Genomic DNA, 15,452 nt, shown 5'->3' on the forward strand with positions numbered 1-15,452 from the left:
ACCCTGTAAGCTGGAGTATGGCCAGAAGAAAAACCCAGGTACTTTCCAGGAGATAGTGACATTTGGTGATAAGTTAATAGTGTATTTTAATGAGGGGACCAAGGATGGACAATTAGACCAAGCAATGTTTTAATGGTGTATATTTGACAAACCAATAAAATGACCTGAGAGGCGTGGAAAGCCACAGCCAAAACTGTATAAAAAGAGGGACAGAGCCACTACAGTTCTTCTGGTGTATCATGTTTGCACTGTGAACTGTTCTCTGGTTTCTTTGTCGACAAATAAACTCTGCTGCCTTGGACACTGTCGTCTCCTGATAATTTTTGAACACCTGATTCTGGCTGAAGATTTCTGATCGCAGCTCAGTGGTTTGGGACTTTAAACCCAAATCCACGTCAGTACAAGTTCATCACAAGTCTCCATATACTCTGCAGCTTTCACTGAAACACTGGTGGTCAGAGGTTTTCAAAACTCACCAACAGATTCAATGTGTTAATCCTTTCTTCATCTCCAAATGAATCCAAAAGATCTTCACATTCAGTCTTTACATCCTCCAGCTCACTGTTCGGTGACTGAGCAGTCCTCATGAACTCTTCTGTTAAGTTGGTCACTTTCGTTCTCTCTTCTGATGTTATTTTCTCCTTACTAGTGAAACCAAGAAAGGTCCTCTTCATCTGGGAGAGCACTGTTCATCCAGACTCCACACACTGCTCAAGGAGCCGTCGGCGTCTTCACGTATGATCTCCTCAACAAATCTACAAATGACTCCACTGAGAAAATGGCGGTCATGTTCTCTGTGCCCTACGACTTCAACCTGTATTCAAACTGGTTTGCAGCAGGAATCTTTGTCAAGAGCAGAGAGTGTAATTATGATCTGTATCATCAGATGTACTACGACACAGGCAAGATATTTACCAGAGAAAAGGCTGGCTCTGGTCTCAGGTACATCAGGTACAAGATGTACCATCTTGGCCTCAATGTCAGACACTTTCCAACCTGATATCAAGGTGGAAATAAGTGGCAGCTGAGATGTAGCTCAGCCTGTAGGTTCTCAGACACATTCAGGCGTTTTTAACAATATTCTCTCATGTTTTTATTGAATGAGGAGTTTGTGTTGTATCATGTTGATGAGTTTTCCTCTGAGTGTGAAGAATTAGGACTGTAGACTTCAGATGTAAAACAGTAGTAGATCACAGGATCAAAATGAAGAAATAAAACTGCTGTATTTGTTGGATCACTGTGTTTTCAGGTGTAATGTCTAATGATGATGTAAACTGTGATAAAGTGAATCAGTGTGAAGCTCAGACATTCAGTAAATCCACCGTCAGTCGTCCTCTGGGTCTGTTCATCCTCAGCCATCTGAAACAAGTCATCTGCAGCACTGAGTCAGAGGACTCTACTGTTTCTACTGTGATTGAACTCATACAAAGAACACACACAACACTGTCATTTACATTTACTAATACATCCATGGAGGTTACAGTGACCTTTGACCTTTGGACACCAAAGTCTAATCAGTCCATCTGAATGTTTGTACAGAGGAGATATGTCCGTCAGTCCAACACAGGACAGAACCACAGCTGAACTCTTTGACAGGTTTTATTGACTGAAACAACAACAGCAGAGTTAAACCAGACTCCATCCCCTCACTCCTGAACATCACAGGGTGGATATCTACTCTCTATCCCCAGGGTCAGAAAGAAAACGTGCTGAGATCATGAGCACAATAAATATTCACAACATAAGAAGGAGAATACTTCATCAGTGGTATGATCAGACAGGAAGTGTCCTGTTCTCACAGGGACGAGGTCACTAACAGGACAAACACCATAAATACAAACGCACATCTCTACGTCTCATTAATTAGCCCGTTTAATACAAAAGACTTATCATACATATGTACAGACGTGAGGAGGTGAACACTGCACTCAGATCCGTTTCCTCCTGACGCACCTGACGCTCAGCTGAACCTGCCAGCAGGATGTCCTCATCCACACCTCACCTGACCGCCATTAAAGGACCACACCTGTGTTTCTACCTGTGTCTCTACCTGTTTCTACCTGTGTTTCTACCTGTGTCTCTACCTATGTTTCTACCTGTGTTTCTACCTGTGTCAGCATTTACCACTCATCAGTTACCTGTGGTGTTCCTCAGGGCTCTGTACTCGATCCTTTATCATTCAAACTTTAATGGAAATAAAGTGAATCTAAAACTTGGTTGAAGCTGAATTAAATTCTTTATACCATCCAGCAAAGAAGTGAAGCTACAACACAGAAACACAGGAATGGTCCTTTAAAGGTCACTTTTCTTCAGCTTATTTCTCATCAGCAGTGTATCTACAACTTAATTCAAACTGTGCAAGTGTAAATTATTCATCTTCCATTTTCATTTTTACACCTCGTTTCCACACAGTTTGGTTTTTTTCCTGTAATTCTGTTTAGTCCTGCAGGGATGATGTGTTTCTGTCGTCCAACCTGACATTAGCATCAGCCTGGTTCCCTCCCATCTTTTTTAAGACATGTAAAAGCTTCAAACATCAGGAGTGGGGGATTTACTGACCCATTTTATGTCGGAGAATAAAACCTGAAAATGTCTTGAGCTTGTGTTAAAACCACAGACCTTATTTCAGACATTTAACCAGAAACACACTGACAACAGGAAGAGCTAACATGCTAACATGCTAACTTACTTCCTGGTTTTAGGATCAGCTCTGTGTTCCCTAGTGTTCAACAGCTCCTCAGCTGTGGAGCAGATCAGTATGAACTCTGTATGTGGCGTCTGTTTGTAGGTGAACTTCCTGTGGCAGACGTTGGACTGGACGTACAGAGCTGTGTGGAAACGAGGTGATAAATATTTCACCTTTAAACATGATGTGGAGAAAGAGTTTTAGTCGATCAAGTCACAAAAACCACATTTAGACGTGAACATGATGAGTCCTCATCACCTTCAGATCGCAGGTGTACACACCCTAACCAATCACATTCAGGAGCTGCATATTCACTTCAATAAATCCACAACATCAACATCTCAGAATAAAAACATAAATAAAGTCCCAGGACCTTCATTAAACCTCAGTAAAGTGTCAGACATGCAGCTGCAGCTCAGACAGTAACTTCAGCAGGAGAGTAAGAATCAGAGGTGGAACTGTGATAACATCAATATTCATTCCTTCATCGACCGAGACGACCGGAGCAAACGATGGAAATGTTTCCAGGTGACAGAGCTTCACGGAGACATGTGACCTGTTACCTTCAGTTGGGGTGCATGCTGGGAGAGGAGTGTGGTACATTCACTTCCTGCAGGTGGAGGCGTCGACAGTGATGTGGGCGTTGGTGTGCGGTTCCAGTTTGACTCCTCCCCCGTCAGACATCGTCAAATATCCGGCTGCGAGACGACGACATGGACAGGTAACGTCCTCCCGAGGGTCTGAGGGACAGAGCACAGGTGACGACAGCTCCACAGGTAGAAAACAGTCTGATAAACACGGTATTTATCTCTGTACAGGTGAAGCAGGACTTCCTGTTTACCTGCCGGAGTCAGCGTCCAGAGGGTCGTCAGTCAGAGCGTCAGCGTTGAAGTCTAAAGGCTCAGCGTCCTGCAGCAGCTCGATGCAGTCTCTCTCCGCCCGACTCCCAGAGCGAGAATACTTCGCCTCTGTTCATCAGATGACAGCAGAGATCAGAGATCATTGATCAGTGATCAGTGATCATCATTGATCAGAGATCAGCTCATTGATCAGGGATCAGTGTGGTCGTGTGTCTGTTGCTGTGTGACTCACGTCTGTTGCTGGAGTTGACTGAGTCAGAGTAACTGGTCTCCTTCATCTCGTGGCTGCTCCGGTTCCTCGCAGCGTACTCCTCCCTCGGGTTCCCGTAACGCTCCTTCCACTCCTACAACACAGCAGAGAATATTATATTATATAATAATATATATTATATTATTATAACACGTGTTAACACACATGTTGAAACCAGAGGCAGGAGCGAGTCCGAGACACTGAGCTCTGACTGACTTTGCTGGAGGAAGAAGGAAACCGGTCGACTCACCCTCCGTCTGTTCTCACCCTCCTCGATCCTCTGTCTCTTCCGTTTCTCTGTGAAAACAACACAAGTGTTTGATGTGATTGTTCAGTTTCACCTGCTGCGTTTGTCTGTGAACGCTTCACCACGCTCACCCCGTCGGATCAGCTCCTTCCCCTCATCGATCAGGTCAGAGGTCATTTCACTGTCGCCCATGAACTGCTGGAAGCCCAGAAGGTTCAGGCAGCGAGTCCCCAGACTGAGGAGAGACGACAGGTAATCCTCATGAAGGGAGGCAGCGTGTGCATGTCAGGTACAACCAGAGACTGTTTGTGACCTTTGACCTTTGGGAGTGACCAGCTGCTGCAGCAGATTCAGCCTCAGAGCAGACGATCAACATGTTTGATTAAAGAGAAGAAGAAGCCTGAAACTTCCTGTCTGATCTGCAGGTAACTGCTGCAGCTGCAGGTCAAAGGTCAGAGGTCAGAGACAGTGAAGCACAGAGGAGGACGTCGACCTGTCTGACCTGAAGTAGGTGGCGATGCAGAGGATGACGATCAGCATGGGGTAGTAGATGTAGAAGCCGTTAGCGATGAAGGGGAGAACATGCATCGATCCCATGATCTGAAAGACAGACACCTGAGTCACACCTGAACTGTCCTGTCACACACACACACACACACACACACAGGTGCTGATGAGACGTACTGAGGTGTAGGCCGTCTGCTCCTTCTGCTGGTGGGAGATGGCAGAGTCCATGTGGATCAGACCCAGGAAGTTGAGACACAGAGGAGGAGTCAGACGACAGAACAGCCTGCAGGAGGCGCCACAGGAACGTTAGTCCATGATCTGAGAGAGTGAGTGTGTGTGTGTGTGTGAGTGTGTGAGAGTGTGTGAGTGTGTGCAGTGACTCACATGCCGCTGAACTGCAGGCTGTAGGCGTCGGTCTGGTGATGGGAGGCCAGGTAATAATAGTTAAAGACCCGGATCCGGAACACAGTGGAGTAAACGCAGGTGCACAGGAAGAAGATGGTGATGAAGCACGCCATCTGGTGGACAGAGGTGAGACAACACACCTGTTCAACTGACCCACAAGGAGCAGAGACACAGACGGACCGATCAATAACCTGAGTGATCAGATGAATCAGCTGCATCAGTGAAAACACACTGACACACTCAGACTGACGGAGAGGAAGTACGAGGACCGAGACCTGGTCCAGGACTCCAGAGGAGACACGTGAAGGTCCAGGTCCTGATAAAGAACTCATCCAGTCTTACTGTAACAACATGAATCTCTGCTGCCATGAGGGTTCTGGTCTGTTCAGAACCCTGAGGCTGTGATGGACCTGGTCACCTGTGCAGGTGTGTCTCACCTCGATGTACAGGTAGTTGTAGTCTCTCTCAGCCAGCTGGATGAAGACGGCGAACAGGGAGAGGACGGGCCGGGTGCTGAAGAAGGTGCACTCGGACCAGACCACGGCCACGCTGAACAGGGTCAGGACCACAGACAGCAGCCGGTAGAACCAGCGCTTCAGGAGACACTCCCAGTACCACTCTGTACAAACACACAGAGGGGGGGGTGAGTTCAGGGCTCAGAGGCACTCAGGCAGAGCTCACTGACCGACACAGGTCTGGCTCAGACCCACCTACGGTCGGAGTGTAGACGTATCTGCTGATCCAGCCGACCGGCTCCGACGACGGGAAGCTGCGGACAAACTGGTGCGTGGAACTGGTCTCGTTCTTGGCCACGTCCTCCAGGTGGATGGCCTGCTGCAGGAGGATCTGCCACTGCACACGGGTCCTGTTGTGTCTCTGGACCGCGTAGATCACCTGCACACACACACACACACACACACACACACACAGGTTAACAGGTGGAGAGAGGAGCTTTGACTTTGTTCTCCCTCAGGATTTAAACCTGCAGCTGCACAGACTGAAGCAGCTCACAAACCAAACACAGGAAGTAGAGGCTGATGTTTCTGGGAGAATCCTGAGTCAATCTATAGAATCTATAGATTTCAAGAATGTAACTGTTCTCTGATTACCACCTGTTTAAAGTGTTTAACGCTGCACATACACAGGGAAGTTTACAGAGGGAACATCACACAGAGAAGTTCATTCAAATTTCACCTCATCACAAACGTCTCACAGACTTTTAATCCTCTCTTCTCGTTAGTTATTTAAATGAAATAATTGTACATGTACACACAGGCTCTTTGGAGTTTAAACCCTGAAGCCTCAGGACTTCATGAAGCCTGAGGACTGATCAGGTGATGAAGGTCCAGTCTGACGGAGACCGACTGAAACATGATCCTCTCACCTGCTTATGAAGCTTCACCAGACTCTTCTCGCTGGGATACGTGTTCTGTTTGTCATCAAAGTCCTCGTAGTCGTCCATGTTCCTGCCCATCTTCTCCTGGTAGTCCAGCGGGCACTGAGGGAACAGATCGATCGGTCTGATCAGTGATATCTGATCAGTGATCTATCAGACTGAGCGCTGAGCCTCCACTCACCTTCCTCAGGATGGTGTCGATGTATTTCCTCAGCGGGTGGTTGTATTTGATGGATTCACTGACCTTTCTCACCTCCTGCAGCAGAACAGACGTCACATTAAAACACTGGCACTGACTCGTCGCAGTGACCTCACTTCCTGTCTCTCACCTCCATCACGTCCTCCAGGTTCTCCTCTGCGTCCGCCTTCTCCGTCATCAGCTTGGACGCCTTGAAGTAGGTCTTGATGAGCAGGTGTCCGTGTCGGGAGGCGTTCCAGTAGGAGCGGGGGATCTCCACCAGGCCGTAGCCCAGCAGCAGCACCAGCAGGAACAGACCCCAGGTGTTGGCCGCCGTGATGCCGATGGTCTGCAGCTCGTACCTGAGGAGGAAGCACGGCACGGTCGCACACAGAGAGAGGAGGACTCAGCTGAGGTAGTTACACTGATACTGGCTCAGAATATCTGAGGGAATGATCTCGTCCTAAAAAACCTAAAGTCATGGTTCCTGATGCAGAGTCACAGAAGAAACTGAAGAAGATTTTTACATTTTAACTGGAGTTTTATGGCAACAAGAGGTTTCATTTTGCAGTTGAAACTACGAAGGAATAAAGATCTCGTTTCCACTCTTTCTTAAATATCTTAAACATACTGTGAGAGCACTGAATCAAGTTGAGTTGATGGTAGAGATGTTTTTAACTCGGTTTCTTTAAAGAATCATCAGAGCAGAGACTCTGGTGTGGATGTGAAGATACGACTGCACAGACGCTGGATAAAGTTAACCTGAGAGTTCCTGTCTCTCAGAGAGTGTGTGGTGAGGACGTCCTCACCAGGAGAGACGCCACCCAGGATGAACGGCCACGTAGATGAGCAGCGAGCCAAAGATCAGCAGGTAGGTCCCGTAGTAGATGGCGTTTTCTATCAGAGCGGTTTTGATTTTGCCGGTGATGGAGAAGCCTCCAGAGCGAGCGTACGACTGCATGAAGGGCAGCAGCAGCCTGACAACACACAGCAGGAGAAACAGTCAGTCAGCAGCTTCACCTCCTCACAGAGATCAGATCTAAATGGAGCACTGACCATGTGAGGCACTGGGACGTCCAGTACACCACCCTCCAGAACACAGGCATGATGCCGTCAGGGATGTAGCTCCACGGCCTGTAGCACGGCTGTGGAACGCTGTCAGAGAGAGGAAGCAGAGGCTGCGTTAAAGGACTGACATCCAGGTGGAGGTGAGCTCCCTCCAGGTGTCCACCTGTAACTGGTCTGTCTGTCTGTCTGTCTGACTGTCCTCTGATTGATGTGAGGACGTTACTGAGACGTCACGTTCACGAGGAGGAGACAGACGACCTGAAAACATAAGCTCCGCTCTAGCTCAGGTGAGTGCAGCTTCTCAGGTGTGTACCAACCTTTTAGTGGGCGTGACCGAGGTGTTTGGTGCCGTGTGATTGGACGGTAACGGGCCGACAGTGGGAACAGAAACATGCTCGTCGTGGTCGATCTTACACTGCTTGTAGATGGTCTGTGAGGAGAGAGCAGAGTGAGTCCAGGTGTGTGCAGGTGTCAGAGGGCCATACCTGCAGCGTCTGCGTTCAGTACTGACCGTGCTGACGTCCAGAGGTAAGATGAAGACGATGAGGAAACACAGGTACCAGGCCAGCAGCGTGCCGAACAGCACCATGCGCTGCTGCTTCTTGAAGTCTCCATATCGGTGCAGGAGGAACAACGCCAGGAAAAACACCACCACGATCTCGATGCCCAGAGCCGCCCCGCTCATCCCGCCGCAGTCCTCGACTCAGGAGCCCGACACGAACCTGCAGGAGGAGAGAGGCCAGGTAAAACACCTGAGGACAGCGAGGACAGAGTCATTTCTTCATGTCTAGAAACACTCATCTCGCTGTGGTCGTCCTGTCCCTGATGAAGGAGACGCTGACACACACCACAGTTTACTGTAACTTTACCTGTGGATTTCCCATCATTCACTCTGAATCCACAGTGACAGGTGAGTTCTTCACATCCAGTGAGAACAGGAGGAACAATCGCAACAAGAAAAACCTGATGACTCACCACAGTCTGACACACCTGTCCTTCACCTTCACATTTACAAACACCTGAATCCAACAACATCATCTTCTGTCCCACACCTGAGCTCACCTGATCTCTGTGATCATTCAGATCATCTTCACTGAAGGCTGAGCTCAGGTGAATCTGACACATCAGAGCTGATCTCTGATCAGTATCAGGTCTTAATGTTTGAACTTCAGAATCAGGACAGACAGAGACACACAGACCTGTAAACTGTGAACGAGTCTCTGTGGGGGGGGGGGGGGGCATGATGATGACTCAGAGACAGACGGAGGTTTAACTGCATCAGGTCCTGATTATCATTTAAATCAGATCAATACTGACTCTGATCAGATTCATATACTCACAGGGTCCTGGTTCTAATCGATCAAACTGATCAGCTTTCATTATTGATATGGTATCAGATAAAGTTTGACTGGAGACTGTGAATCAGTGGAGTTACAGTTACAGTTACAGAGGTAACTAAAGTACAAACCTGAGAGGAAAACAGCTGATGTCTGAGTTTGAGCAGTAAGACACTTCCTCCTCCTATCAGCTGATCACATGACTGATCACTGATCACATGACGGATCACATGACTGCCCAGACATCTCTGAGCCTGCGGTTCATTCAGTTTGTTTTTCTGCAGAAACATTTGATTTGTGTGAAATATTTCACTCCACATGTTCGATTGATGAATTGATAAATAGATTGATTGATGGATTGATTGATGCTCACCTCCATCAGCACTCTGCTGTCCCTTTACTGTGATTCTACCTGTATGTTTCTACTCAATCGCTGTGTTTAGTTCTAGTTAAAGATCACTTCCTGTTTCCTGTCTGAGTGCTGATCAGCTGTAACTGAGATCAATAACATGTATCTGGTTCTGATTCCATAATAACTGGATTGTTCCTGTGTGTGTGTGTGTGTGTGTATGTGTATGTGTGTGTGTGTGTGTGTGTGTGTGTGTGTGTGTGTGTGTGTGTATGTGTGTGTGTGTGCATGTAAATCAGATGTATCCAGATGTCAGCAGCTGTCTGTTCCCCGGTCAACCAGCTCAGTAATAACGTTACAGCTAGCTAACACAGCTAACACAGCTAACACGGTTCGGTCGCTGCCGTGTCGGCTCTCACCGTGGTTTATGTGTTGTGGTTCGGACCCTCCAGAGGACGGTAAGGGGCTCAGGACTCTCCTCAGGCCGCGGTGACTTTATATTCCTCCGTGTTTTCCATAAAATCCCTCGGTTTGTGTCGTTAGCGCAGCAGCATCGGTCACATCCGGGTTCTGTGTCAGGACGAGCTGGGAGGAGCGGACGATGGCGTCAGAGACTGGCAACGCCGTGGCTGCCGCGCGTGCGCAGCAGCTCGTGTGGTCCGCACCTGCTCCGTCTTCCTCTTCTGCTGAACGCGTCACCGCCCCCTGCAGGACGAGTCATGAACTAATGCAAACAATCAGGACAAGAAGTACATTTACTCCATTACAAATCTATTTTATAGATATGATGTGTGTGTGTGTGTGTGTGTATATATATATATATATATATATATACACACACACATATATATATATATATTACAATAATAAAAGAAAAGAAAATATCAGAGTGTGTATCAGTGTGTGTTTGTGGTGTGTTTGAGGACGTGCAGAGCTCAGGTAGAAAACAGCAGCGGCTCTGATCGATCACAGATTAATGTTTCACTGATCTCAGAGCTGATGAGGAAAGAGTCTGGTTTCAGGTCACAGACCCTCATACAGTGCAGTCAGGGACAGAGTCCTTATCATTAACCTGATCTTTCTCCTCTTGGACTTCATCGTTCAGGAGGTTTTATCCCTGATCAAATATTTACAGGATGAGCAGAGAAACACAGATCACACATCTGTTCACATCCACTCACTCCATCCTCTCTGTGCTCTGATCTGACAGAAGTCAGAACAGCAGAGGGTTAGGGTCAGGGGTCAGGGGTCAGGGGTTAGGGGTTAGGGTTAGAGAGTTACAGAGCAGCAGCTTAGTGAGCCAGGATCTGACACCACATCTAGTTTGTTCAGATGATCTGAGATCAGTTTGTTTGTTGTACCGTTACAGCTCGTCCTGTAAACTCAGGTGTGTAACTGGTCCCAGGTCAGAGCTGTTTACCTGTTGTCAGCTGGTTTCATGTGTTGTGGGAGGAGCAGGTTCTCCATCAGCTGACCACCTGCTCCACCTGCTGACTGATCACAGACCAGACGATGATACAAACCAACACAGTTCAGCTGCTGTGATCTGTGTTTGATCGTCTGGTTCCAGTCCAACATCCTGCTGGGAAACCTGTTACTGAGACCAAGCACCAGGAAGTCAGTTAGCATGTTAGCATGTTAGCACTTCCTGTTCCCTCGTCCCACAGTCAGTGTGTCTCTGGTTAAAAGTCTGAGATAAGGTCAGTGGAACTCAGAGCTAAATGAAAGGACCAGCTGGAGGCTCAGCGGAGGAGAAGAAGAAAATCCCCTCAGCTTCCTGTGGAGGAACCAGGCTGATGCTAAGTTCAGGTCTGGACCTCAGAGACACATCGTCCCTGCAGGAGTCTACATCCAGACAGTGCTCCACCTGCTCCACCTCCTCCACCTGACTCCACAGATCAGGACCCAGAGGATCCTCTGACCCCCAGAGGTCATGGTCCAGGCCCAGAGGGGTCAGAGCTATTTTGGTGTGTCACATGGTTATCTCTGACCAATCAGAGTGAGCGTTTACGTTGTTTCAGTTTGTCTGGAGATTTCACTTCAGTTCATTAGAGAATGTTCAGAGACTGAGACCAGATCAAACTAAATGTTTGACTTCAACACACTACACTGTGTATGTGTGTGTGTGTGTGTGTGTGTGTGTTGGGGGTGGGGGGGACGCTCCTGACCCCGCCGCTCCGTCGATCACTCTGCCGGCGTCCTCTCTGATTGGCTGTCTGCAGGTGTTCACGTGAACTCTGGGTGGTTTTCGAAGCCTCGAGACAAAAAAAGTTCAGCGAGTGAAGGAGACGGAGAGAGGCTCGCGAGCTGAACGGAGAGCTTCCGCGTCATCAGACGGTAACGATGCGTTCACACTGAGGCTGCACCGAGAACCACCCAGTGCCCCGGAGAGCCGGTCCACGGTCCTCAGGAGCGGCTCCAGGTCCAGGACTCAGTGCGGACAGGTTCCTGTGGTTCCGCGTGCGGTACATTTCCGAGAAGCCAATTAAAACCGAGCGGTGACTGAGACTGAGGGAGCAGGGAGGTGGAGGAGGTGGAGGAGGTGGAGAGCCGCGGACAGGAGGAGGTCTACAGAGGGACAAAGAGGACACGGCGGGACGGTGTGAGGTGGGTGTGTGAGCCGAGTGTCCGACATTTTTTACAGTGGAGGAGAAACTTCCGCAAAGTCTGCACCGAGAATAAAAGCAGACACACTGAGGACCTGTCCTCCTCTGTCCTCTGTCCTCAGTCCTCTGTCCTCCTCTCTCCTCCTCTGTCCTCCTCCTCTCTCCAGGTGTTGATAATGTTCCTAATAAAGTGATCAGAGCCTTCAGTCTGCAGCTGAACTGAGACGTTTTAAACTTTAATAAAGAAAATATTGTGACAGAACAAAGAGCTGATAATGTTGAACACTGAACAGATCAATAAGTTGATTGATCAGCTGATGAATGAAAGGTTTTAATGTTGCTTCATCTCGTCCTGAGTTCTGCTGTTTACCTGTTTCACTTTCAGCGTCTCAAGATAACTTCTGTTGTGAATTGGCGCTATATAAATAAAATTTGACTTGACTTGACACTGAACGTTCATCTGTGATCTTTAGTTTCCTGATGAACTGATGAACTGTCCAGCTTCATCAGACATTAACCATCAGAGAAAGCAGCTCAGTCAGTGATGACCGTCTCCTCCTGGTGACTCTGAAGCTGCAGCCTGGTGGAAGCTGAGAAGCTGAACTCTGTAGGCGGCGGTGGACACGAGTCACAAGTGTCACCTCACCATGAAATGAACTCCTGATGTCTTGTGGTCGTGTTAAAACTGATCACAGATCTGTTATCTGATGAGAACTGATCTGACCTGAACCTTATCTGGACTTTATTCTTTTTATTTTGCAGTTTGCCTGATGTGACCTCTGCCTCAGTGAAAACGATGGTTGAGTCTCTGAGAATGAATGAATGAATGTCTCTTCTCTCTGTCTTCAGTGTTTCCTCTGGAGATCACCATGCCAATCGACATGGCTCTACCTCTGTATTTGACCAAAGAGGAGTTTGTCTACAGGAACAAACCTGCTCTGAGCTCCTGCCTGAGGTTTGAGCCTTCGCACCGCGTGGATCTCATTGAGCCTGAGGACGGACGATCCTCCACCAGGAACACAAGGAAAGCTAAAAAGCGGGTGACGTTTGCTGATCACAAAGGCCTGTCTCTGACCAAGGTGAAGATCTTCTCCGAGTTCGACGACCCCATCGATATTCCTCTGAACATCCAGGAGATGCTGAACTCGGCTCTGTCTCTGACGGCTGAGGAGGACAAACTGGTCCTGGACTTCTCCCAGCCCTCCTCAGACTACCTGTGCTTCCGTCAGAGCCTGGAGAGGAACTACGTCTGCCTGGAGCACTGCGTCCTGAAGGAGAAGGTGTTCGCAGGAACCGTTAAGGTTAAAAACCTGTCCTTTGAGAAGTCGGTGAAGCTGCGGGTGACCTTCGACTCCTGGAAGAGCCACACTGACGTGGACTGCGTCTACGTGAAGGACACGTATCCCAGCTCGTACAGCGACACCTTCTCCTTCGAGGTGTCTCTGCCGGACGAGCTGCAGCGTCACGAGCGGGTGGAGTTCGCCATCTGTTACGAGGTGGACGGGCGCGAGCACTGGGACAGCAACCAGGGCACCAACTACAGGATCGTCTGGTCGTCCGTGAAGAGGAGCCATCAGGACGCCTGCAGCCGCCGCACGGACTCCTTTGACTTTGGGATTCACTTCGACAGATTCGGCAGCCCCACCTGTTCACACGGGATCTTCCCCGATTGGCCGAGTTACGCCGGATACGAGAACATCGGGCCGTACTACTGAACGTTGGTGTGGCTGATTTTAAACCTGTTGCTGGATGAAGAGTTGCACCTTTAGATGGAAATGTTTCTGAGATATCAGGACTAATATATCATGAAATACTCATCACAGTTTCTCAGGGTGTTTGTCTGATCAACCAAACCTCAGAGGAAACCCTGGCAGCAGCAGACCTTCTGTTTTAAATGATGATGTGGACTGACTTCAGCTGCAGAGAGGCGTTCAGAGTCTGTTTCACCTCCTCTCTGCAGACGGACTTGTCCTCCTGTACGATGTGTGATGCTGCGACAGATCGAAGACGATCAGCAGCTGAAATCCTGGTTCTGGTTGAGTTTCTTCTGCTCTTTATAATCAGAGTTTATCTGCACTGAACCAAACAATATTTTCTATAATGGCCGTGAATGTGACTGTAGGTAAATTCATTCATCACATTTCCTGTTTTTCTTTCTCTTCATCTGACTGTCTCTGCAGAGAAACAGCTGCTGGTATCAGTCAGGCCACTAAACCAGCAGCTCCATTCATTATTCTCCTCAGGGTGAACTGAGTATCAGCTCTGACACATGGTCTCAGTTTCCTGCAGAACCCACAGAGATCCAGTCCTCGGACCACACCTCACAGCCTCCTCCTGAAGTCACAGTTTAATATTTCACAGGATTTCCCAACAGCTGGAGTTTATCTGCTTTCTCTTTCACAATAAAACGTTTCAACACTGATCACTGATTGATCCAGTGTGTGTGGTCGGTGCAGCTGCTGTTTTACTGTTGAAACACTGGAGGGTGTGTGGTGATGATCAGACTGACACTAAATATTCATGTTGATATGAATGTTCCTCTGTGTTTCAGAGTGATGTGTTCACTGTTTGCACAAAACCAAAAAGAAACTACTTTTTTTTCTTGTGATGTTTGTAATTTAGCATTAGCATCATTAGCATCGTGTGTTTTTATTGTCTGTGTGTGTTCACCTGTTCCTCTGCTTCAATGTACATTTTAAAAAAGTAATTTAACAGATGCTGCTCAATAAAGTCGTGTTATAAGCTGGTGTGAAACGTTGAGCTGTGTGAATGTTTTACTGCAGAAACACTGGAATATATTTTCATCCTGAGAGGAGGAGGATGAACACACAGATTAATGTTTGAGATCTCACTGACCTCAGGTCAGTGGACAGGTTCGTTGACAGTAACAGGTCGTTCTGGTCTGAAAGGTTCCTGTCAAACAGCTAATGAGCAGAAAAACACGTTTCAAGCAGAAACTGATCAGGTTTTTCCTCTGAGACTCTGAACGTGTTGACAGAGACGACGCCATCTGGTTTTTACTCTGTTCAGTTCACTGTGAGTTTGTTAAAACCTGAGGACAGGTCTGAGTTTACTGACATGAAGCAGAATGTAACGTCCCTGTACGAGGACGCAGAGTCTCAGGAGGATCAGTCAGAGTCTTTAACTGAAACCAAAGTGACTGCGACCAACATCTGAATCCTCCTGCAACAGGAAGAAGCAGAACCAGAGGATTGAAATAAAAACAGGAGATCTGCACCATGAACCCACATTAAAGCTCCAGAGTCCAGAGCAAATGTTAATGTGCAGAAACAGGTTTATGACCTGTGTGTGTTCACTGCACAGACGTTTTTAAGTCTGTGTGTGTTGTTGTGTAATCAGTGTGTTTAACCTCCATGTCTCTGCCTATATGACCCTGTGGATGTAGGTTGGTCTGACGTGGACCTGGATCTGACGAGTCCTCCTCTGTCCTGGTGTTTGTCCTGAAACTGGTTCATTTACGTAACTGGACTGAACTTTCTGTTTCTTCAGGTTCAGACTGAGACTCTGACTCTGGATCAGCTGGAGGAGCAGCAGTTACAGTA

General features: G+C 47.9%; 2 protein-coding genes across 6 annotated transcripts; one reads left to right on the plus strand and one right to left on the minus strand.

Annotated features, from left to right (window-relative positions):
* Window positions 1-1,581: 1,581 nt before the first annotated feature.
* LOC108875547 (G-protein coupled receptor-associated protein LMBRD2B) lies at window positions 1,582-9,887 on the minus strand. 5 transcript variants are annotated; one of them, XM_051072640.1, is made up of 20 exons: window positions 9,703-9,887; window positions 9,066-9,212; window positions 8,109-8,319; window positions 7,915-8,027; window positions 7,586-7,684; window positions 7,339-7,506; window positions 6,681-6,891; window positions 6,533-6,607; window positions 6,340-6,453; window positions 5,666-5,849; window positions 5,393-5,574; window positions 4,935-5,068; window positions 4,728-4,833; window positions 4,546-4,643; window positions 4,175-4,278; window positions 4,047-4,093; window positions 3,779-3,890; window positions 3,528-3,654; window positions 2,097-3,426; window positions 1,582-2,050 (listed from the first exon to the last, which is right to left on the minus strand). In XM_051072640.1, exons 3-19 carry the CDS (start codon window positions 8,280-8,282, stop codon window positions 3,363-3,365), a joined length of 2,112 nt encoding a protein of 703 aa, XP_050928597.1. In that variant the 5' UTR covers window positions 8,283-8,319; window positions 9,066-9,212; window positions 9,703-9,887; the 3' UTR covers window positions 1,582-2,050; window positions 2,097-3,362. The 5 variants fall into 5 exon arrangements, with proteins under 5 accessions (XP_050928597.1, XP_050928596.1, XP_050928594.1 ...); XM_051072639.1 differs by having other exon boundaries at window positions 8,109-8,349; XM_051072637.1 differs by lacking the exon at window positions 9,066-9,212.
* Window positions 9,888-11,343: 1,456 nt separating this feature from the next.
* Window positions 11,344-14,636, plus strand: ppp1r3b (protein phosphatase 1, regulatory subunit 3B). The gene is made up of 2 exons (XM_018664551.2): window positions 11,344-11,890; window positions 12,739-14,636. Exon 2 carries the CDS (start codon window positions 12,759-12,761, stop codon window positions 13,602-13,604), a length of 846 nt encoding a protein of 281 aa, XP_018520067.1. The 5' UTR covers window positions 11,344-11,890; window positions 12,739-12,758; the 3' UTR covers window positions 13,605-14,636.
* Window positions 14,637-15,452: the final 816 nt, after the last annotated feature.

Source organism: Lates calcarifer, linkage group LG9 (assembly GCF_001640805.2).
Source record: "Lates calcarifer isolate ASB-BC8 linkage group LG9, TLL_Latcal_v3, whole genome shotgun sequence".
Classification (NCBI taxonomy): domain Eukaryota; kingdom Metazoa; phylum Chordata; class Actinopteri; family Centropomidae; genus Lates; species Lates calcarifer.